We start from the raw sequence: 23,205 nt of genomic DNA, 5'->3' as shown, positions 1-23,205 counted from the left end.
GAGATAATAGTGAGAAATGGGTGTTAGAGAAGTGAAGCTTCGCAAGAACAGGAGTCCTTTTATATCCCCTCTGCGGAGCTACAACTGGAACTGTTCGAGTACTCGGTCATATGCAGGTACGCCGTCAAGGCCTTCAAGCTGGTGGCCGCACGATTCCATGACCGAAGACTGCATCGGGGTTGTTTCAATCTCTCGGAGGACTCATTCGACATTCATTGCTGCGTTTTGGAGCATGCATACGTCCACCAGTTCTTTTTCAAGGTACTGGGCAGGCACGCGACACACTGATGCTTCGTGCTGTTTTAGAGAGGGTAGTGGAAAGTATTAGTAAAAGAATAGAAGTTTTGCAAGAGGGAGGAGGTAATTATAGAGCCAATACGTCTAACGCATTTCATCGTAGCCTCTTAGCGAGGCCGCAAATATTCAGGAGGGTGCCAGCAAGTTCTCATGTGAACGCGTCATTGTATTTTCGTTCTGTCCCCCAAAGTACCATGCGACATAATAGATGCGCTTTGTAGCATTATAATGCTACAGACTATTTTTGGAAGATGCCGGAAAGAGGCAGGTCATGTCACGAAATCCTTTCGATATTGGTGAAGGCAGCGAGGCGTTGATATGAGGGAAGTGAAGCTTTGTCTGACTGGAGAAGCTTATATACGATCTTCACAATAGAGGCTCGACAGCACATCTTGCTGTGAGCGCATTCTTTGAAGTCCGAGCAGGCGGACAGAAAGTCACATCTCAACCTGTTCTGCTGGTTTTCGTGTGGCTTTTGATCTGCTCGCTGGGCATACTCACAGACGAGCTGTACAACCCTTCAAAAACATAATGAAACCGTCGAATGCCTCTTGTTCTCAACACAGCCAGTCGCGCACATGCAACGGGGCGTTGACCTTTTTGGTATTCTGCAGAAGAGGAGTGTGGTAGGAAGCAAGGAGTCAAGCCCCCCCGAAGACTTTGTAGACAGCCAAGATATGAACTGTATCTTCGACAAGCTGGGCCAGTCACACATGTATGCTCTTGCGGTTGTTTTTAAGATCCAGTTTGACGAGAAGAAAGCAGAAGTAGAGAATCTGAAAGGCATAGCCGCAGCAGCATGGCGATGATTTAGGCCCTTTTCCGATCTCAGCGCGCCCATATACGTGGAACTTGGTGAATTTGGTTTTGAAATTTTGATGATCTGGGGATGTTGTAAGAAGCCAGAAGCCAAAGCCACGGAACGAAGACTTTATACGCATTCCATACCTCAAGCTAGTGCTTTCTCGACTCCAGCTCAGCCAGGCTCACATGAGGAGGTTGTTTCTCGCCTTTGGTCGTGCAGAAAGCTGAGAGGCAAGTGAAAAATCCAGAATCTCAGACGCCAGGTCTTCCGCAGCATGACAAAGCCAGCTCATGTTTTTGATCTTTCGATCTCCATGCGCCCACGGGCATGGCTGTGCTTTGCAGACCTTTCGGTGTTTCGATAAGATGAGAATATTGTAGGAGGTGATGTGTTACGGCACGCAACGCAAAAAGCATGAACCATTCCTTCTTCGTCCTTGTTTAAGTTCATCTGGACGCAGCAGCGAACATTCGAAGTTTTGCCTTGCATTTTGGTTCGTCGCGATAGTTATGATCGCCAGAACAGGACCCCAACACCATCAAAACTTTGTTGTTTCGTAGATCGCGGAAAGACTTGGGATGTATGTATTCAAAGTGCAAGTTCCAGAGACATCAGACTTGAATCTGTGTGATTGATTCTCGTTTCTCAGGTGGACCCGACACACATAAATTTATTTCGGTTGCGATTTAAGTACTGGAATCGGGGTTTAGAAGTAATAGCACAAACTCCACAGCACAGAAGCATGGAAACGCGTTGAGTGCTTTTGATCTCAGCCCACCCGCACATGGGCAGATGATAATCAAACTTTAGTAAAGTTTCCAGGTAGAAAAGTAGAAGTTTGTAAGAGTCAGAGAGACGAAGACTTCGCAGGCATGTACATTATGTGTTGCGCTTTCTTCCAGAGCCCGGCGCAGACACAGACATAGGTTCGACATCTCCGTCTTTTCGTTTTATATTGTAGGACAGACAATGTTGGTGTGATGCAGTAAGACAGGTTAAGAACCGCGACTCCGAAGAGCTGGCAGCATCGGATAGTCGAGTGCTGTTTTGTTGGTGCCAGCAAGCTGCACATATGTCCAGCCAGTTGTCCTTTTGGTGCTCCGCAAAGACGAGTGTGCTTTAAGAGAAGGAAAGAGGGAGCGCGGACCATGTAGTCTTTCTTCGATACTTTCACCAGAAGCCCGACTCTCCCAGACGTCATGTTTCTGGCAGCTGCGCATTCTTGAGATTTCGTAAGGATGAATGTGCAGTAAAAGAAGGAGAGTCGAGGGGCCGAACACGCCGGAAACATAACTGCTGCCTCTGCCACATTTGACCAAAGCTCGACACTCTCGCACATTTGAAGCTTTACATATCCCTTTTGGTGCAATAGAAAGCGAGAGTGGAGTAGAAGAGTAGGAGAAGAACAGCGCAAGACTCTAGAAACATACAACAGTGAGGCTCGTCTTTTTCCGATCTCCACCGACTCAACATGGGCACACAATGATCAGGTTTTGGTAATTGCGCAAAGCGTGTGTACTGTACAAGCATAGAAGGAAGAGTGCTCAAGACTCCAGAAGCATGGATTTCTTTGTTGGCTAGTTCTGCTAGCAGATCTTAGCTCAGCCGACCGCACACATGATACGTTCGTGTCGCCTTTTTTGTAGTTCGCACGGGCGAGTGTAATAGAGGAGAACAGGAGCTGACGAGCCCAAGAACGCAGAAGCATGTATTTCTCCAATCTTCACTTGAAGTAGCAGGTCTCTGCCCGGCCGCCGACACACATCCGGCTGCCTTCTACTGTCTTTGGTAAATCGCGAATGCGAGGGTAGTTCGGAAGACCAGAAGCCAGCGAGCCCAGAAAACCAGAAGCATGAAATACCCGAAGATTCCTCTCAAGTAGCGAGCCCCAAACCAGCAAATCTGGCTCATAAGTCTGTGATCTTGCTCTTTTGTGTTCTTGAACTCTGGAGATGCAGTGAAGGAACGGGGATCGCGGGCTCTCAGACTCATCGCTATGCTTGTGAGAGCTTTTGGTATTGGCCCGAGAGCTCGGCACAGCCAGACTCAGCCATGCGTTTCTTCCAGAAGTTTCTCGGTTTTGTTATTCGAAGGAAGGTAATTTTGTAGTAGATGGTAAGAAGTCGAGTGCTGCAGGGACTTCGAGAGACCAGGATCATGTAAGTCTTACATGAGGCTTTTTGAGGTAAAGTTCATTCCAACAGGCAGAAGACATTCAGCGGTTATCCTAAAGTTTTGGTAGTTTAAGCAGCCGAGGAAGGTACAGGAAGATGAAGGCGAGATCCCAGGGTGTTCAGCGGCATATTGTAGACGACGCGGTGGTTTCCTTTTGTATCCCGGCTCAGGCAGATACGCGCATATAGTTGTGAAGATTTTCTTTTGGCGTCTGGCAAGGTAATCGAGGCAGAATCATCATGAGAGCTGTAGAAGATCGCACTTCCAGACTCATGGAGAGTTGGATGACGTCTTTGTAGTCCGTGGAACTGGTCCCGAGATCCAACCGGAGGAGACATGAAACGTTATCTAGAACGTTTTGATATTCGCTGGATGGAGAGAGACTGTGGAAGGATGGAAGAAACAGAAGAGAAGACGCCAGCAGCATGACGACAATTGTGGACTAGTTTGTTCTTGCCCAAGTGAGATTCCAGCTCAGCACAGGCAAACACATAGAGGTATCAACTTTATCTTTCTGGTGTTTCTCGAAGCGAGAGAAGGTAAAGAATCAGAAAACCAGGAGAGCGAAAGATTCTCCGAGCATCAAGTAGTTCTTGGTTTTGTTTTGGTATAAACGCCATCTCAGCGAAGACCATGGGCATCTAACGATCAAGTTTTGGTATTATCCCAGTCGCGAGAAGTTGCAGGGGAGGAACATGGATGAGGCGCGAATGTGTTTTATATGTCGATGTCAAGGCAGCGGGGTTGAGAATGGAGGCAGATTGGAGAGCGCTTCTCATCCCAACTATCCACCTTACTTTTAGAAGATCTCTATAGGAAGTAGCGGCGTTCATTTTAGAAAGGCGTTGGTCTTATCTTCTCATTAGGTAGAAGGGTGGTTATGTTGGTAGAGTGAGTTGGCGGCGAAGTCCAAATCATTCTAGTGTAGCAGCTTTGTTTCTGACTCAAAAGCACGAGCCATGCGACCTTAGGATATATGTTTTGAACACCGAGGAGAGGAGACGGAACATGTCATCCTCAAATCTGTCTTTTGAGAGAAGCAGGAGGAGACAGTTCATGCCACATTTTCAATATCTTTCAGAAGAAGCTCACAAGGAGTGCAGATGAAGAAAGAAGAATGGAGCCTGTAGGTGAGGGCCTTTTATACACCTCGTAGATAGCGCAGCGGAGACACGCAGGTCTCATGGGTCGATGGAAGGTGCTTTTTGGAGGAAGAGAGGAGGCAACAGCCCCTGAACTTCGTTGTGCGTGTTTTGGAAAAGCTCAGAGCGAATGTGGAAGAGGAAAGACGCAGGAAGCCAGCGCATGAAGAGCTTGTATAGATGATTTGGAAAGCCGAGCAGAGACGGCCAGATCATGGCGTGTTCGCCAAACTGTTTTTGGAGGAAGAAGAAGAGAGCAGCCAACATGTGGATAGACCGGAAACGTTTTGGAAAAACTCACAAGGAGTGTAGATAAGAAAAGAAGGAAGAAGCCGACAGAAGAACAGCTTTTATACACCCCTCGCACAGCTCAGCGCCGGAGACAGGCAGACCATAGAAAGCAGTTCCTGTCGTTTCGGTATGTAGCAAACACCACGTTCTCTCCCGCCATGTTCTTTGCGTATGTCGTTTTTTGAGAGCAAGATTTTGTTGTACTGACAAGTCCGCAGCAGACCAGACTCATCGACTTGCACCGCTCGATTTTTGATCATTCCGTACTTGCTTAGCGTTTTAGATAGAAGAACTGACCCCTCAAAGGAAGACATGGTCATCTTCAACTCCAGTTTCGAAACACCGCGCCGGCGCAGACATAGCATGCTCCGATCAAGGTTTTTGGTAAAACACCCGGAAAGATGTAGGTTGATGGAAGGAGGCAGAGGCAACGAGGTAAGGTATTTATACCCGCTTCTTTCAGCTTGCTCATGCGGTACTTGATCGGGGTTCTTTTAAACATGACAAGTCTTCTAGTGTTTTTGGGCAAAAGGCGCCGTCTCGCGAGCAAAGACATGGCGTGTCTGGGGTGTTATTTTGGAAAACGCTCGCGGACGCAGACATGAGATTGCGATTCATCTGTTTTGGTAAACCACCAAGAAATGTGTGTGTTGAAGGAGGAAAGCAGAGGCAGTAACGTGAGACTTTCATACCCGTCACTTTGGCTATGCTCATCCTGCCGCTACAAGTGGGCTTTGGAACATGTTCCGGAACGGGCGAGTTTTTGATAGAAGGCGCCGTCTCTCAGACAAAGACATGATAGAGCTTCAACATCTGTTTTGGAAAACGTCTCGCCGGAGCAAACATCGCCCACGATGTTGTATATTTTGGTAAAACACCCTGGAGGTGTGTGTTGAAGGAAGGAAGAAACCCGCGACGACGTGAGGCTTTTATACCCGCTTTCCAAACATCCGCGCTTGCGTTTCGAGTTTTCATGATCCTGTCCGGGCGGGTATTCCAGAGGCGGAATCTGTGTCATACGTAATCTTGATTTGAGGCGTACAAAGCCAGCAATGGTTCGAATATTTTCCTGTTTTGAAGACATAGTTTTTCTTCGACGGAGAAGCAGACATAAGTGGTCTGTCTTCTGATTTGTGGGAGGAGCCATGGCCGAGAGCGTGGTTTCTTTGAGTTGTTCGCGGTGATACTCAGGCCGAGAACCATACAGTGCTATAGCTATAGCTTTCGAGAAGGGCGAAGCCAGCCATTAATGCGTTTTCTGATGCTTTCCATGGCGTGGTATCCCGTATCAAGAACTGGGAGGCAGAGATGTAAGATAAGCGCGGAGGAGTGCCGAGGGAGACATGCCTTCGTTTCGTGCGTTTTTGAGTAGTTTGCGGAGAATCTCAGTCTCAAAACCATATATCCATTATCGGTAGTATTTTTAGAAAAGCGAAGCCAGCCATACTCCGGTGCTCACACCTTTTGGATGATAGCGGAGGAAGAAGAAGGAGTGACCGTCATGCTGTTTCAATAAAGAGAACCCAGAGGAGACATCATAGGCGGCAGTGTGGTTTTTTGGTGGTAGGCGGAGACACCCAGCCCCAGAGCCATGGACATGAGCGATGGCATTTTGGGAAGCGGGAGGCCAGCCATGAAAGACGTTTCTGAGGCTTTCGATAAATCCAGAACGCAAAGGAGGAGCAGCAGTCATAGTCCGTCTCGTACTGGTTTTTCAGAAGAAATATCACCCGAAGCTCTGGTATTCTTGAGTAATAGAGAAGAGGCGGGAAGAGCAGAAGACATAAGTGTTTTCATCGTATGCTTTGTAGTAGGGTGCTCGACGGACGAGCCAGCCATGTGTTCTTTAACGGTTCGTTTCGATAAGGCCGGAAGTCGAGGGAGGGGCGACAGACATGGAAGATAAGTGGTTGGAATTCGAGAAGCAGACATTTCCAGTTCGCTTTCTCTATTTTGAGTCGCCAGCCAGAGGAGAACAGCAGCCATGCTGGTTGCGACCGGCTCTTTTAAGTAGAAAGATGATCAGTGGAAGAGCCATTCGGTAGTTGGTGTGCTTTTTAGATATCTTAGATGTTCCGAGTAGTTGTCGAAGAGCCGAGACAGGGCGGAAGCCATTTACATGTCCGCTGATGGTTTTTAAGGGGCGGTCGACGAGCAAGTCATGCCACAGCTTTAGACAGGTTTTGGTATTCCAAGTGACAGTCGAAGAGGCGGGAAGAACGCCAGTCATAGTAGCAGGCGCAGAATGTTTTTAGAAGAAGTGCTCGACCAACGCTCCATACGTCAAGCGCAGGTATATTTTTGATATTCCGAGAGATAGTCGAAGAGGCAGTAAGGGCGGAAGACATTCATCGCTTCGACTGTTGTTTTTGGAAGAGCTGCTCGCCAACCGCACCATCCACATCCTTATCTTATCTTTTTGAAAATTTCTCGAGCCAGCGAAGAAGCGAGAAGAACGCCAGTCATGTCGTCATTCTCTAGCATTTTTGTGAAGTGCTCGACGAGCACACCATTGAGTCCTTCCAAATTTGTTTTGGTATTCCGGGTCGTCGACGCGAGGCAGGAAGAGAACCAGTCATCAGTTCTTTGTTTGCGAATTTTGGAAGAAGTGCTCGACGAGCGCAACATGTCGTACTCCTCTGTTTGTTTTGGTATTTCGAAAGTAGTATTGGAGTCGTTGTCGTAGTTGGCGGAGAGGTGGGGAGGACGGCGGACACATAAAGTATCCGATAGTGTTGTTTTGGAAGAAGTTCTCGACGGAGCAGTCATGCGACTTTTTTCTTGTGGTTTTGGTGGACAGACGACATAGTAGGGTAGTAGTGGGCGGAAGAGGAACCGGGGAAGACATGACCACGGGACAGGGTGATTTTTGAAAAAGAGAGTGGAACGGACAAGCCATATCGTCATCGATAGGGACTTTTGGACATTCGAAATCGAGGAGTAGTGTAAAGAAAAAAGAGAAGAGGCCAGCAGAGCGAGGTTTATATACGCCTCAGAAAGACGAGACGGAGAAATTCGTCCCATGGTCACATGCGCGAAGCGTCCAATCCGCACCCACGCAACCCAAATCCATTTCATTCGCACCCCACTAATGAACCATAGTCTCCAGCGTCCCAACCGGCCTCTCAACAATATCAATACACCCATCCACAATACTCTTCCTTGCCGGCTCACTACTAACATTCTGCCCACCCAGATACAACAACCAAACCAGCCTCCCCACCCTCTCATCCTTAACCTCACCCAACCAACTGCTCTTCCCCATCGTCTCCTGCTTATCCCCCTTCTGCACAAGCGGCTGGTACAGCGCACCCAGACTACCGCTCTTATCTCTCGTTAAAATTATAACAGAGCCCTTCGGCGCCTTCCCCTTGCCCTGGAACAAGTTCCTGAACTCTTTCATAGCGACACCAAAAGATTCGTCTTGGAACTCGCCTTCTTCGACAGGCTTAGGTAGGGCTATGGATTTATTTTCTGCGGCTTGTTGGCGGAGGAGCTCGGCCTGCTTGCGGCGGACTTCGTCGGTGCGCGAGGCGATGCCGCGCATCCAGCCGTCTTGCAGGTGCTTGAAATCTGTGCCGCGGCAGGGGACGACGCGGAAGGCCATGTCGACGCCTGCGGTGCCGTCTTTGGCGAGTATCGACTCCCAGATCTTGTTGCTCTTCTCTGGGTCGAGGAGGGCTTCGCGGAGGTCTTTCTTCTCGTTGGGGATGAGGGCCGAGGCGGTGGGGTTTACGGTGTTGATGAGGTGGTTCTGGAGGGTGGATAGGTGGGCGGTCTTGACGTACAGGCCTACGACGTAGACTTGGACGCGCAGGAAGGAGACTTTCCGGATGCCCAGACCGAGGAGTGTGTATTCTGCGTCGCTGGTGATGGCTTCGGGGCCGGCGGTGTCGGTAGGGAGGCGGATGGTGCGCGGGAAGTAGGGGACGTAGGAGGTGCCTGTCTCGACGAGCTCGATGGCATCGGGGTCGGAGGCTTGGGGGTTGTCGGTGTCGCCAGTCGTAGCAATCACCTTGTCGCCGGCTGCGATGACGACCTTCTTGCCCTGGAACTCTTCTGCTGCCTTGCGCGGTGCATCGCACTTCGTGGGCGGGCCCATGATCATGTCGAATATGCCGCGACTTGGCTTCTCATCCTTCTCTCCGGGCGGCGGCACATCCCATAACCGGACGAGGAAGATGGGGGCTATCATGGAGAGCGCAGCACCGAGAGCGAGCCAATTCCGCCTCTTGATCAACTGCGCACGGCGCATGGCCTCGGCGCGGTGTACAGAGACGAAGTCTTCATCTGGGCGAGGGACCTTGGGACGGGCGCCTTGCTTGAGGATGGCCTCGAAGTCTGCTCTGCTGGAGCGCGAGCCCTGGCGGAATTGGGGCTTGGAGCGGAGCGGCGCAGGAATGTTGAGGCAGCGGAATACGGGCCGTCGCGCGGCGAATCGTATGGAATTCATGGCGGCTGCATTGATTGGGGTAAGTCACGATGGGCGGATTGAGACTTGCAATGCGGAGGAGCAGCTCGGACCAGGCCTCGATGATGTCGTCGCCGGCCCGGAAGCGAGCACTCTAGCGCGGCTTTCACCGAGGCGCGTCGCGTCAGCCCTACGCGGTAATTCTGTGATAGATTGAGTCTACCCCACGCCTCAGTCCCTTACCACGACACCATGCCTCCGCGAAGATCACGACAGGCGGTAACCCAGCAATCCTCACCTGTCCCGATACAGACACAGCAACGGAGGCGAGATGACACCCCCGAAGATGAGGACATTGATATGGAGGACGCTATTAGAGAGGCGCAGGGCAGCGGCAGCGTTGATCAACTAGCAAAGGGCCTGGTGCGGTATGCCTTGTCCTGTGAGCATTCACGGAAGCCAATCAAGCGCGCAGACATCAACGAGAAAGGTGGGTGCATTAGAGTTCTACATGACTTGAGACTAACCGATGCAGTCCTGGGCTCCTATACTCGCCTGTTCAAGGACGTCTTCTCGCAAGCCAACAGCCAGCTCATGGACGTCTTTGGGATGCAGTTCGTCGAGCTGCCCAAAGCGGACAAGGTGACGCTGCGACAGAAGCGCGGTATGTATCCTGTCTCACTGTGATCTTCTTGATCTAACATCTCTAGCTGCCGCCGGCTCGGAATCCCACAGCAAGTCGACCGGCATATGGGTCCTGCAGACTATCCTACCTGAGCAGTACCGCATACCGGAGGTCATCGGTCCCTCGCGACCATTAGCAGCCGACTCAGACGAGATAAACCGAGATGACTCTTATGTCGGACTGTACACCATGGCCATCGCCCTCATCGTTATATCCGGCGGTATAATCCCAGAAGGCAAGCTAGACCGCGCTCTCAGGCGCATGAACGCAGACCAGACGACGCCTGTTGGTACCAAAGACAAGACGCTTGCGATTATGGCCAAAGACGGGTATATTGTCAAGATCAGGGAGACGCCTGCCGGGGGCGAGGAGACAGTAGACTACATTGTCGGACCTCGCGGCAAGGTCGAGGTTGGACGGGAGGGCGTCGCGCAGTTTATACGGATGATGTTTGGGGAGAGCGAAGATGTCGAGGAGCTGGAAAAGAAGTTGCAGAGGACGCTGCAGGTGGCGGACGCCCTCAGTGACAGTGCGCCGGTCGAGGCGACTCAAGGTGCATCGCAGGCGGCAGGGCGCAAACGCGGGCGGCCGAGGAACGACGACGATGAATAGTCTGGTGGATGATATTATGATACCCTATGTAGTTATGTTAATGGTCTTTACTGGGAGACCAACGTCATGTTGAGTGATGCTAGCTCGGAGCTCCCCTCAAGGGACCCAGTTGTCGAGTTGCATCATCGGCGGCAAGCGCCAAAGAGCTGCGGGCAGCCGTCACAACAAAGACACGAAGACCCGCGGCGAGGAAGGCGATATTGTGGCACATGTAGTGGCTTGCCATTTGTCAGCGTCACGAGGGACGTCGCGCTGGTAGGTGTGCGGTAATAGGTGGCAGGCGCAGTGGTAGCAGGCGGTCGAGCAATGCCTGCATGCTGTCAAGGCTCACGCAGCTTCGCCCGCCCCTCAAGCGCTTCTGCGCGCCAAGCTGATTGAAACGGCTCTATTTTCCACACCACCCGCCCTTTCTCCTCTCGCTCGCCTCGAATCTACTCGCTCTTGTGTCCTCGACATTCCCTCCATCCCTCCATCCCTCCATCCCTCCATCCCTCCATCCCCGCCCCGACATGCCCGCTTAGACAGACCGCCAGCCACCATGAGCAGCATCGACTCCCTCCTCAACCCCGACGCCGGCCTGCAGCGCCGCCCGTCTGCCACGACGACGACCGAAGACGCTGCCGATGCCCTGACGACGCTGGCGACGCTGGGCAGCGGCCAGCAGTTCGTGCCCGCCCCGACGCGCGAGCTGCCCTCGCCCACGGCCTCGTCCCACGCGCCGCGACGCACCAGCAGCTTCGGCTCCCACCACGCGCCCGTCGAGCCCTCGCCACCCCTCGACGAGCCCCAGGTGCACTCGCCGACCCTCGAGCACTATCACCATGGCTCCAATTCGCCCGAGGAGCAGAAGCGCCGCCAGTCGCTGCTGTCGAGGACTTCGCCCGCCCCAGTGCTCGCGCCAATACAAAATTTGTCCTCGGCCTTGCAAGAGCAGACTCAGGACGCCCCCATTGGCCAGGACGTGTCGCAGGTAGTCGCATCGGACGACGGCGAACGAGACAGCACGCAGAACCGCGAACCTGCATTCACGCGCGACGAGCCCACCACCTCCCAGATCCGAGAGCCCGCAGCGGGCACCCTCCAGCCTGATTCACACAATGGAAACGCCACCGTGCCTTCGCCTCAGCCTTTTATCAAGGACGAGCCCTCTGGCACACCGCGCGAACACACTCCTGCAATTACCGCCTCCCAGACCGAGCGACAAAGCTCTGTGACGGGCGAGAACATGGACGCCGACACACTCAAGGCGCTCGAGATTGCCAAGCAGAGCGACCTTGGACTGCGGAGACGGAACCAGAGCGCGGCAGAGAGCGCCCCATCACCAGTCGAGTCCAAGCCAGCACCCGCCCCGACCAAAAAGCGACCGGCGCCATCGTCCGCTTCTGCCATCAAGAAGAAGGGCACCGCGAAGACGTCCAAGCCGAGTAAGAAGCGCAAGGTCGAGACGGAAGATGGCGCGCGCTCCGTCACGCCTACCTCGCGGATACCCAAGTCGGCGGGCAGCAGGGCGATGAAGAAAGGCTCGCACGCCGGCACTCCCGTCCCTGGATCCTCGCCCGCCCCAGGTCACGAACACGCTACCGACGACGACGGCGAATCATCTGAAGACCACAACCTCTACTGCATATGCAAGAAGCCCGACAACCACAAGTGGATGATTGGATGCGATGGCGGATGCGACGACTGGTTCCACGGCGACTGCGTGAACATGCGACAGGTGGACGAGGAACTGGTCGACAAGTTCATATGTCCGCAGTGCGAGGAAAACGGCAAGGGCAACACAACATGGAAGCCAATGTGCAGGCGGGACGGCTGTCGGAAACCTGCGCGGCTCAACCACGGCAGGGAGAGCAAGTACTGTTCCGACGACTGCGGAGTTCTCTTCATGCAGGAGCAACTATCAAGGACGGCAGGTGCCAAGGGCGCCAACGGGACAAAGGAAAAGTCCAAGAAGAAGAAGAAGCCTGCGGAGACTGAAGGCGCAGAGGAAGAAGAGCCGACACCACTCGGAGGCACACTACGAGCCAAGGACCTCAAAGCCCTCGTTGACGCATCGCCCAACATCCAAGCCTTCAAGAACCTCGGAACCGGCGTCCTCACACCCCCACAAACCGCCTCCCCATCCCGCGCAACCTTCCCCTCAAACGGCGAAGATCTGGCCCTCACCGCCGGCGAGATCGAACGCCTAACCGCCCTCCACAAAGAGAAGACCCAACTAAAAGACCGCCTCGAAGTCCTAAAAGACCGCGAGAAGTTCGTCAGCATGGCAAAAGAGCAAGCCGTCCGCCTCGCCGACCGCGAGAAAGTCAAAGCCAAGGACTTCTGCGGCTACGACTCGCGCCTATCCTGGTCCGACGCCGAATTCCTCCTCTGGCGCAATAGCAAACACGGGCGCGCTGCCTTCCACCACTCCACCCTCACTCCCACGCCCGAACAGATCTCCTCTACGCCCACGCCCGCGACCAACGGCACCGACGCAATGGACATTGACGTCGATGACAAGGAAACAGCGTGTCTGAAGAAGCGTTGCCAGAAACATCCTCAGTGGCAGAAGCTCAACCTCCAGGATGCGCGCTTCGAAGAGCTGGAGGTCGTAGAGGCGATCAAGGAGTGCGAGAAGGATGAAAGGAGTGTGAGGGACAGGGCCAGGCGGAGAGGCGCGAAAGATGGGTTGGCCAAGGAATTGACGGCTGGTGAGGATGGGAGTAAGGTCGAGAGGAATAGGGAGGGGTGGGTTGAGGTCGTTGCGTCATGACAGCACTCTCGGCTTCATAAAGGATAGCCAATTGTGGCTTTGTGTTGAAAGGATGAAGAAAAAGCTTGGATAAAAGGCATTGGATATATACCCCCATTCCTTTTCGATCGACACAGCGTATCTTGTCGCTTTTGGGCGTTTTGAGTCATGGAAAATGGGGCGATTTATCTCGCATTTATTACGCAGGATAGCGACTTTCATCTTCTTTGCCGGTCTTGTCACGAGAGGCTTGGGTATATGCAAGGAATTGCGAGTTAGTATGGTTTAATGACTACTTCATTCTAGATACTGCATCGTCTTATTGTCGTGGAAGTGGAGGGTGTGCTGCGGTGTGCGAGGCTGTTGGGATGAGACGAGCTGGGAGTGGAGGGGTCGTGATATGGGCCGGCGGCGGCGTATAAATATCTCGCGCACTCTCGCTCTTCCTTTCTTTCTATATCCACACTTCCAGGTTCTCTTTTCCAAACACATGGGTTTCGAATCCCATGGCGCTGTCCAAAAGTGCAACTGAAAACATGAATGTTCTTCCCTCGCTTCTCCTGAGTCTCTCCAAAACACCTGAGGACCTTCCTCATGGTGCCGTGCCAACCCTCCCACGCATTACTGCAGTACGACGTTTTCTTCAAAATCACGCAGTTCAGACTTGTATGAGCGGCGGAGTTGGAGTTGCGATATAATAACCTCTTTCCGGTCGCTGGACGTTGACATCTACATCAACATCCAGGTCTTCGCTTTTCCAAAACGGGCAGAGAACTGCGAAATGGAAAGTCTCAAAAAGTCCAGGCATTTCAGCCATGAGACTGTCCTTCCGCCTTTTCTCTAAACATCAACTACGAGCTCGCATGCCTGTCTTCGCTGTTTCAAAAGCCAACGAAATGAATCGATGGAGATCGAAATCGAAGTGGACATGCCCCATGGCGCCGCTGCCTCCTCTTCCTGCTGGTATATAACCACTTCTTCTCACGGCTGGAGTGTAGCTTCTTACATCTACATTCCGCCGTTATTACTTCAAAAAGAACACTACTTCCAGGCATGGAGATCTAAACGTATGCAACATCAATACATGGCGTCGCCTTCCTTCCGCCTTTTCACTACAAAACTTCCTTCGAAAAGTAAACCGGGACTTGTCCATGCCTTTCGAAATCTTCGCTACTCTAAAATCAACACAAGAATCCCTTATGGAGACGAAAAATCGGTGTTCGAGAATTAGATGTCGCGCCTGCGCGCGTTCCCATTCAACTCAACTATAAGGCCGATCAGAAAGACGCTATGTCTGCCTTCTCTCCAATTTTGTAGTCTCTACTTGCCAAACCCCACACCAACGGGTTTCATGGAAGTTCAAAACACAAAATGACAGTGCGCCATGTTGTGCGTCTGCCTCTCGCTCCTCAGCGTTCAGACAGCATTCGAGCCAAAGACTAGAAGTCAAATCGTTATGTGCGATCTCGCGGTCTTCGCTTGTTAAGAACACTGCATTCGGATACCCATGATCGGAGTCGGAAATTGAAGCTTAACGTTAATATGTCGTGCGCCTGTCCGTAACATCTCTCGGCTTATATAAACTTGCCTTCTGACGGCTAGAGTCTTACTTCCTTACCAGCATTCATTTCCGTGCTTTACCAAAAAACGATTTATCGAGTTCATGATGAGAGCTCGAAAAGTTTCACGACATCAAGGATATGTTGAGAACTTCCCGTCTCCGGCTCAGTCGCATTTAAAGTCACCTCTTTTTGAAGAATAAGAGCTTCACTCTTACACCAACCGTCTGAGTTGGGTTTATCAAAAGGCGTACCACGCCTTTCCATGGAAACCAAAAAATGGGAAACAATCAGTGCATGTTGAGTGCTTGCGCCTCCTCTCACTGTTTACACAAAAGTCCCTGATACATTTTCATGACTAGACTTCCACTCCAACACCAATACTCCGGCCTACTTCGGCCTCCTTCGGCCTAAAACAATGGAAGTACTCAGTATGGACATTCAAAAAACACAGAGACCGAAAAGATGCTGTGTGCCTGCGCCTTTTCTCCATACGCATATGAAAGCCACCTCTTCTGTCGCGACTACTCTTACACTTCAATGCTCCTCTTCCGGCCGGCTTTTCTCAAAAGGCGATTCCTCCGACTCATGGAGAATTAGAAAAACACTTGAGAACCTTCCTATGTTGCGTGCCTCTGCTCCCTCCCTGCACGCACATACGACCTACCTATCCTTCGATCTTCGGAAAATTGCTCCAAAATCATTTCGCGCGCTTGGATGAGTCCAAAACACTTCAAAAGCACTATATGGAGACCTAAAACAAGGAAGCGTTTCGCAAATGTTGTGCCTCCGCTTTCTCTCCACTCGCATATAAAAGCACGCTTTTGTCGCAACTGGGCTCTCACTCCTACACCATTCTTCCAGGTTCTTTTACCAAAATGCTCAGAAGGCGTCTGTATGGAGTTCCAAAAATCGACGCACGCAGTGGTGATGGAATTCTGCCTCTCGTCCTCCCGCACGCATACCAAATGACCGTTCTTTGATAAAAATGCTTTCCTCCTGGCCCTGACGCCCCGGCCTGCATCTTTCTAAAATGACAGTGAAGCCTGGCGATGGGATACGAAAATAGCAGACGGGGTAACGATGTTGTGTGCTTCCGCTCTCGCCTTTTCTGCTTGCACGCAGCACTACCAGCCTTCCGAGAATTAGCATTCGTCGTCTTCGATGGCACCTTCGCTGGTGTCTACCGAAAATGCATGGCAATGCACAAATGAGAAGCTCAAGAACGGAGATAACATCCGGATGTGCGCTCGTCTGGTTTGACTGTCTTTCGCATATAAATTCCACCTTGCGTGGCTATCGAAGTATCCTTCCTATACCATCACTCCAGCTTCGAGTTATCCAAAACTACCAACGAATACCTACATGAGATCAGAATCTCAACTATCTTGCCCCATGTGGCGTTTTCGGCTGTCTCCGTGAGGCTCGCAATCAAAATTTGTATTCCAAGATCTCGACGACTGTGATTATGTCTGTTCTGTACCAACATCCTGGCATCAAACATATCAAAACCTATTCGACTTCGTGGAATGGAGACCTAAACGCCTTCCCAAGTAACCTATGCAGTGTGTCTGCGCGTCTCCGTTCGGCTCGCATTCAAAGCTTCATTCTCAAAACTATCAAGAACATAAAGCATGGTCCAGTCTTCTGTTGTTCAAAACATCAATGCAAACGTTAGATGAAGATCGAAAAGAGGACTTAGGAACGAAACATGGTGCGTCTGTGTGGCTGCGTTCAGCGCGCATATAAAACCTACTTCGCGGCGACTATTGACGTCTCATTCCTTCACTTATACCCCAGCTTCCGATTCTTCAAAAATGCGTCCAGCGCTGGATATGAGCATCGAAAACGGGTATGGAAATCAAGTATGCTGTGTTCCCGCCTGGTCCCGGTCAGCTCGTACACAAAGTCACCTTCCAGCGACCATCGAGGTCTCCCTTCCGGTCCCGCTACACTGGACTGTGAAGGTTCCAAACATTCAACAGTTCTCCCCCATGAAGACCGAAAGAGATGTTCGATGATGTCATGCGGTGCACTTGCCGGTCTCTGTGCGACTCGCGACTCAAACCTGCCTTCTGGCTGGCATCAAAGTATCACTTCTACATCGATATGATGGTTTCCGGTGGTTCAAAAAAACTTGACCATCGTCACTATGAGGATTTAAAGACAACATCGACTGCTATATGCAGTGCGCCCTCCTCCTTCGTTCTCCTCGCTTATAAAGCCTGCATGCTTACAACTGTGCTTCTATCCATCTTCCAAAACGTCCCGGACTTTATTCTTCCAAAATACCCGAGAACCACACCAATGGGAATGAAAAACGCATGCCTCGCTTACCATGTTGGGCGCCGGTCAGCCTCCGTTCCAGCCGCATATATAGCCCAAGTTTCTACGACTAAGCTCTCATTTATCTACAAAAACGTTACGGGCTTCACTCGCTCAAAACTATCAAGCATTCGAGGAATGGGCATCTGAAAAACGCGATCAACAAAATCATGGCGTGAGCTTGTCGGCCTCCCCGTTCTGTCATAGCAAAAAACAAAGCGGAATTCCTTATGGAGAAGGGACACATGAATGTGATTACCTGCGTAGGTGTTCGGAAGCTTTGAAAAAGACACTGCGCTGAATTATGACTGTGGAGAAGAGTGCAGAGAACATCACCCAGATCTACTGTCTTTTTGGAGGTTTGGTAACGCGTACTGGCTTTTTGAGTTGTTCGATATACCGTCTCGTGGAAACTTTATACTGCCCGGGTGGGGATCGCGCTAGTTTTACGTGTATAAAAACATCTCCGTGGCGTGGGAAACTTTACTCCTCACACCTCTCAAAAAGCCTTGCTCTTCAAAATCACTTCTGGATTTACCTTATGACTTCCGAAAACGCGTGCGAGCAAACTGATGGTTCGTCTTCATACTCGTGCAGACTACAGCAAGGGAAGAAGTAGTCGAAACAAATCCAAAATCTCGTCATGACGACAACATGTGTCCAGTCGTTGGGGGATGTTGAAATAATATGAAAGGATGGGCGCCTACGTGTCGGTTGCTTGCTTCCGCTCAAAGACCATGGTCACGGTGCACATGTGCTCCGAACTTTGTAGTCTGCGCCAGAGCGCATGTATACACTAATACCCTGTACGATAACCTGTTTTTCCTTCTACATCTTCAAAATCTTGTCATCGCACTCAAAACCCAGTTGCAACTATGTGATGGAACACTGGAGAAGGTGAAGGCGGTGCAAAGTGCCGTCCCATCGAGTGACATCAGGATATCGATGGGATACTCCGCGGACACGAAATCCTCGAGACGAGTCGTCGCGATGCAAATAAGTCGGGAATACCTGGAGTCTAAAATGACGAGGAAGAGAAGTGGAACTAGCGTCACACGTGGCGACGTTTTGAGGTAACCTTTTGACACATGGTCTAGCGCAAAGACGTCACTTAAAGTTTCCATGTCACCGTTCGGTCGCTCCCATCCAAGGTTTGAATTCGCCGTTTCGGCAGTTCCTGTGAAAACCACGATCGATCAGCTGGTGCTTACGTTGCTGCGTCTTCCCGCGAGGTCACCCCGGAATGATCTGGTGAGGTAAAGTTCAACGCTCAGGCACACATCGCATTTCGCTTCTGAATGGCACTCACCTACTGCCACCTCGGTCAACATCCAGCCGACATCTCGGTCAAGATGCCATCCTGAAGTCGAAGCTTTCGGAGCTTAGCCTGCCACGTCCGGCATAGCGCAGCGCTAGAGCCGTTCCTCGGATCAGCGGGACCCGCTAACGATCACCCGTACCATACTGCGAGTAGGAAGATCGGCCCTGGTTTCGGCACACCAAGGCACCACCACTGCACGTCTTCTGTCAGTGTCCGCTACTTGCATTGTAGCTCTCTCGACGAACTATTCGAGCCGCTGTCGGACCTGCCTGTCCCGCGCTGAATTGAGCCAGGTGCTTGCTTTTTCGATAATTTCCGACCTCACTTCCACATCCTCACCATCCGTTTTTGGTACCTCCACCGACGCTGCATCTTCCCTTGTTCAATTGCCGTGCCGAGGCTCGATGCCGATCGACGGCAGGGAGTAATCATTGGGGCCTCTCCTTGCGGCAGGCTCCAAACCACAAACAGCAGGCAAGTCTACCGAACGTGGTAAGGCCAGCAATCCGCGGACCCGCATGAGCGATTCAGGACCTGCGCCTAGAGACTGTGAGGCGCACCGGGTGGTCCAGTGTCCACCATGGTGCAGTCGCTACCCCGAGGCACGAGGAATGCGCTTTGCCATGTCATTGGAGGTTTTGAGACTCTACCCCCACTTTCTGGCTGTTTCGAGTAGACGGCATAGGATGGAATGTTCCATGCCGCTTCAGCCACTATCAGGACTGAGGAGTTTCGAAAGATCTCGCCGCGCCACCTTTCGCCATCGGTATCCTGGAAGCAAAGATACATATGACATATGCGTTTGACACAACGGCGTCGATGCATGAACAGAGACACCGAATATCCGTTACGACACCTCACCCGCAATCCCCGTTCCTGGTCATGAAGTCATCCAAATCGAGAAGGTAGAGAAGATCTCTACCCACTCCAGACGGTGACAGCCGTTAGGCCATGTGTCGATCGAGGCGCCTACGGGATAGACGGCCACGATTATGACTTAGTGCTCCGCAGCGGATGCAGGTTCCGTCCTATTCGGTGTAGAGGTGCAGACTGGGGATCGGCGAGTGAAACGCGCTAAGAATGTCTGCCGAGGTGAGGTGGGATCTGTGGGATAGTAGAGGGTGCTTTTTCCTATTACACACGGGTTGTCTATGGGGGGAGGGTGGATATTTAAGGCAGAGATGATCCGCTGTAATATCGACACCACCCTGACGATAAGATCATCAGCTCACCTTCTCTCACTGTCGTACTTCATACATTCACTCACGTATCCATACCCATCTTCACACATCAACCATGCGTTTCTCCACCATCCTCCCCGCAGCCTCGCTGCTCGCTCTCTCCGCCGCCGCCCCTGTTGACAACCTCTCCACCCGCGCCGCATGCTCCTCCTACACCATCATCAACACCCGCGGCACCGGCGAGATCCAAGGCGAATCCTCCGGCTTCCGCACCATGAACCGCAACATTCAGTCCGCAGTCTCCGGCGGCAAGATCTACAACACCGTCTACGCCGCCGGTTTCAGCCAGAACAGCGCTGCCGGCACCGCGGATATCGTCAACAAAGTCCAGTCTACACTACGCACGAACCCGAGCGAGTGCTTCATCCTCGAGGGATACAGTCAGGGTGCTCAGGCGACGGTCAACGCCATGTCTCAGCTCACTGGCGCGAACTTCGATGCTGTCAAGGGTGTTTTCCTCATTGGTAACCCGGCGCACAAGTCAGGACTGTCATGCAATGTTGACAACAACGGTGGTACTACGACGAAGAACGTCAACGGACTGTCTGCGGCGCTGAGCAGGGGCATTCCGGATAACTGGCAGGGCAAGACGCTGGATGTGTGCATCTTTGTAAGTCTATCCATTATCTCGTCATGCTTTGGTATGAAGGGGAACGATATGAGGCGTTTACTAATAGTGAATAGGGCGATGGTGTATGTGATACTACACACGGTCAGGGTATCAATGCTCAGCATCTTCAGTACCCCAGGGATACTCCTACTCAGAACTTGGGTACCCAGTATGTTACTAAGCAGCTTGGTGGTAGTGCTTAGATGACTTGTAGCCTATGGCTACGTGCGCATCACATTTCGGCTTTGTTTTGTTCCGTTTTGTGACTGGTTGGTATCGGTATGACTTTCATGTATATATATCTATGAGAATGAATTGGTAACATAAGCGAATTACAAAATTTCAGCGTGAGTGTGAATGTGTTAGTCATCTATCTCCCACAAGAGTATCATTTTTGCTAAGACTGATCGTTACCGCGCACGCTCAATGCACAGTACAAACAAGCACTCTTGCCGGTTAAACTTCGCCTGACAGCAGTAAGCACTAGCAACTACCGTACAATACATCCTCGTATACCCCCGGCCCACCTACTCTCACGATCGCGAGGAATAGACTTTGGTTTTTTCGGCCCTAAAAACAAGAAGAACCAAGGGTATACATGGTAACCTTGGTATCAGGCCACCCAGACACCCATCACGACACTCGATTCGGTTGGAGACAGCTAGAACACCACTAGAAGCATGATACCGGGCCCTAGTACCGTTGATGAGAGGAATGTAGGGCTCAAGAAGGGGTTATGCATGTTCGTTTTGGATGGAGAAGTCGGGCAACATCGGCAGATGGGTTGTTCGTATACTCTTCCAACTCCCGCAACACACACGAGATACACGATGACTGAATCCGCCCATTGAATAATGGAAGGGATGGGAAAGATGTCGTATACTCTTCTTACAGGGTTTTCGGTACTGAGATCTTACAGAACCCTGAATACGGGATATTCATCCCCAACCTCCAGTGGGATCTTGTTGTAATACACTTGACTCGCCTCCCCCTCTGGTTCCAACAGCGTAAACGCATATCCGGCATTCTTTTGCTTGGTGTCAACATAGAAGCCGCCAGCCGGTATCGTGACTTCTCGCTGCGTCGCGTTAGTCGTGACTGTGGTACCGGCAATGCCTTCGAATTTCGTTTCAGCAAGTTCAGCCTTTGTTACTACGAGCGCTTCGACAGTTCCGACAAAGTCTTCTTCCAAGACGTCGACGGTGACACCGAGGATGCGGAGACGCTCGGCTACATCAGCCCAGGCACGTGAGAAGACGTAGGCTTTTGGGCGGGGACGCGAGAGGGTGACGATGGAGGGATCGCTGTTTCGGGAACGGACGGGTACTGATACGAGTGAGCCGGTTGATGCGTCGATAAAAGGGACTGTCTTGTTGGTGATGCGCTGTTTGTAGGTTACTACGATCTCGTCTTTGCTGTCGATGAACGCTTTACGTCCGGATTCGATGGCGCTGTATACGTCGTCAAACTCATCCACTGCTTTATTGAGAATCGTTTCCAGAACGATAACATGCGAAGCTACACGTCGCTGGAAGTGCTGATCCGCGATAGCAATGCCACGCGTTTCAACGAGAAAGGTCAGGGCCTGATAACTTCCAGCACCCTTGTGATTCGCCGCAGCAAGCGCATCCGGCTCTTCGATCGTTATCGTGCCATTTGCGACACTGGTGGTGAAGTATGGAAAGATACGCAGGTTCTTACTCTCAGCGACTGCGAAGATGTCGTCGACAAATACCTGGTTCAACGCTCGGATACTGGGATTGACGTTCTGGTTCTTGTTGGCGGACACTAAAAGATCCTGCGCGCGAATGTACCTTTCCGCTACCAAGTTGCCGCCTGTGTACTCGTGGTCATCGATGAAGATGTGAGGGTCGAATCCAGACTGCAGCTTTCTGATGGCACGTGTCTGCTGTCGCTCGAGCACTGCATGGTCGCGGTTGGGATCGTAGTTGGAAGCCAATTGTCGCTGTAGGTACTCGACGCCATCGACGTTGTAACGCGGGATGATCGTAAGGTCGATTTTCTCAAGGACCTTGGCACTCCATTGAGAGTCTTGCGCGAACTTCCCAAGCAATGCAAGCACGCCCTCGTCGCCTGCAGGCTCGTTCCCATGTTGGCCTCCTTGAATCCAGACACGTAGTTTCTCACTGCTTTTCTTGCCGTTTGTCAATGTAACGTACGGTATCACGCGATCTTCCTCGGATCTCAGGTCGTTATTGTAGGTGATCCATCCGTTTCGCTGGGTGAGGCCTTTCACGAAGCTCTCTACACAGGGTCAGTAAGCTTGGAGATGTCGTGATGCTCGAAACATACCTAGATCATGCTGTGGAGTGGGTCCGGAGGTGCCGTTCGCGAATGTCGCTGGCACGTTCTCCGGATTTATGAAAGCAGGCGACAACAGTTGAATGCCATCGACGTCGGGGAAGTTGGCCGCCACCTGTGGTGCATCAACAATCACCGGTCGTATGTTGCTAGCATATCGATCTGCGATAGCAGTAGTGGCGTAGAATGGAAGTACAGTTAAGACTGTCTTGTATGAGGCCCTCATGACGATCGATGCGTTCACAGTCGACGTCCTCTGGAGTTGGACGTTAATGACCGAGCAGATGATCCGAAGTGTACTGTGGAATACATCGCTTGGAGAACTATAGGCGGCGCATGTTTATACCTCAGTCTTTGACACCATTCCGGTAAGTCGTGATGTGTATGCATAAGCACGTTATCAGGCATGGATTAGGAGCGGATGTCTACATCCATCGATACCTCGCAGCTATCTTAACGTCTTTTCAGCTGCTAAGGTCTTGGTACAACATCGAGCTTCCTTTCGCGGTATAACCTCAACATGACGTGAGTGGGGACGAACGGCAGTCGAGAGGGCGGAGAGGAAGAACGCCTGGCGCCTTTCTCCGCTCGGAAGCTGTTGGGGCTTGGCAGATGGCGTCATGCAGATCTATCGGCATCAACCCCACGATCCGAGTACGCCAAAATGCAGTTTCG

At 51.7% G+C, this 23,205-nt stretch overlaps 5 protein-coding genes across 5 annotated transcripts; 3 read left to right on the top strand and 2 right to left on the bottom strand.

The window, feature by feature from the left end:
- Positions 1–7,798: 7,798 nt before the first annotated feature.
- Positions 7,799–9,163, bottom strand: J4E78_010105 (uncharacterized protein; the record flags this gene model as incomplete). Its single annotated transcript, XM_049370686.1, has 1 exon — positions 7,799–9,163. The coding sequence occupies one exon, from the start codon at positions 9,161–9,163 to the stop codon at positions 7,799–7,801; it is 1,365 nt and encodes a 454-aa protein (XP_049217566.1).
- Positions 9,164–9,373: 210 nt separating this feature from the next.
- J4E78_010104 (uncharacterized protein) lies at positions 9,374–10,418 on the top strand (the record flags this gene model as incomplete). The annotated part of the gene is made up of 3 exons (XM_049370685.1): positions 9,374–9,611; positions 9,657–9,785; positions 9,832–10,418. The coding sequence occupies 3 exons, from the start codon at positions 9,374–9,376 to the stop codon at positions 10,416–10,418; spliced, it is 954 nt and encodes a 317-aa protein (XP_049217565.1).
- A 538-nt stretch (positions 10,419–10,956) lies between these two features.
- Positions 10,957–13,173, top strand: J4E78_010103 (uncharacterized protein; the record flags this gene model as incomplete). Its single annotated transcript, XM_049370684.1, has 1 exon — positions 10,957–13,173. One exon carries the CDS (start codon positions 10,957–10,959, stop codon positions 13,171–13,173), a length of 2,217 nt encoding a protein of 738 aa, XP_049217564.1.
- Positions 13,174–19,653: 6,480 nt separating this feature from the next.
- On the top strand, positions 19,654–20,411 carry J4E78_010102 (uncharacterized protein; the record flags this gene model as incomplete). Its single annotated transcript, XM_049370683.1, has 2 exons — positions 19,654–20,208; positions 20,316–20,411. 2 exons carry the CDS (start codon positions 19,654–19,656, stop codon positions 20,409–20,411), a joined length of 651 nt encoding a protein of 216 aa, XP_049217563.1.
- A 710-nt stretch (positions 20,412–21,121) lies between these two features.
- Positions 21,122–22,756, bottom strand: J4E78_010101 (uncharacterized protein; the record flags this gene model as incomplete). The annotated part of the gene is made up of 2 exons (XM_049370682.1): positions 21,122–22,473; positions 22,522–22,756. 2 exons carry the CDS (start codon positions 22,754–22,756, stop codon positions 21,122–21,124), a joined length of 1,587 nt encoding a protein of 528 aa, XP_049217562.1.
- Positions 22,757–23,205: the final 449 nt, after the last annotated feature.

Source organism: Alternaria triticimaculans (genome assembly GCF_023758025.1).
Source record: "Alternaria triticimaculans strain BMP 0046 chromosome Unknown scaffold_27, whole genome shotgun sequence".
NCBI classification, from domain to species: domain Eukaryota; kingdom Fungi; phylum Ascomycota; class Dothideomycetes; order Pleosporales; family Pleosporaceae; genus Alternaria; species Alternaria triticimaculans.
This window is presented reverse-complemented; position numbering and strand designations above follow the sequence as displayed.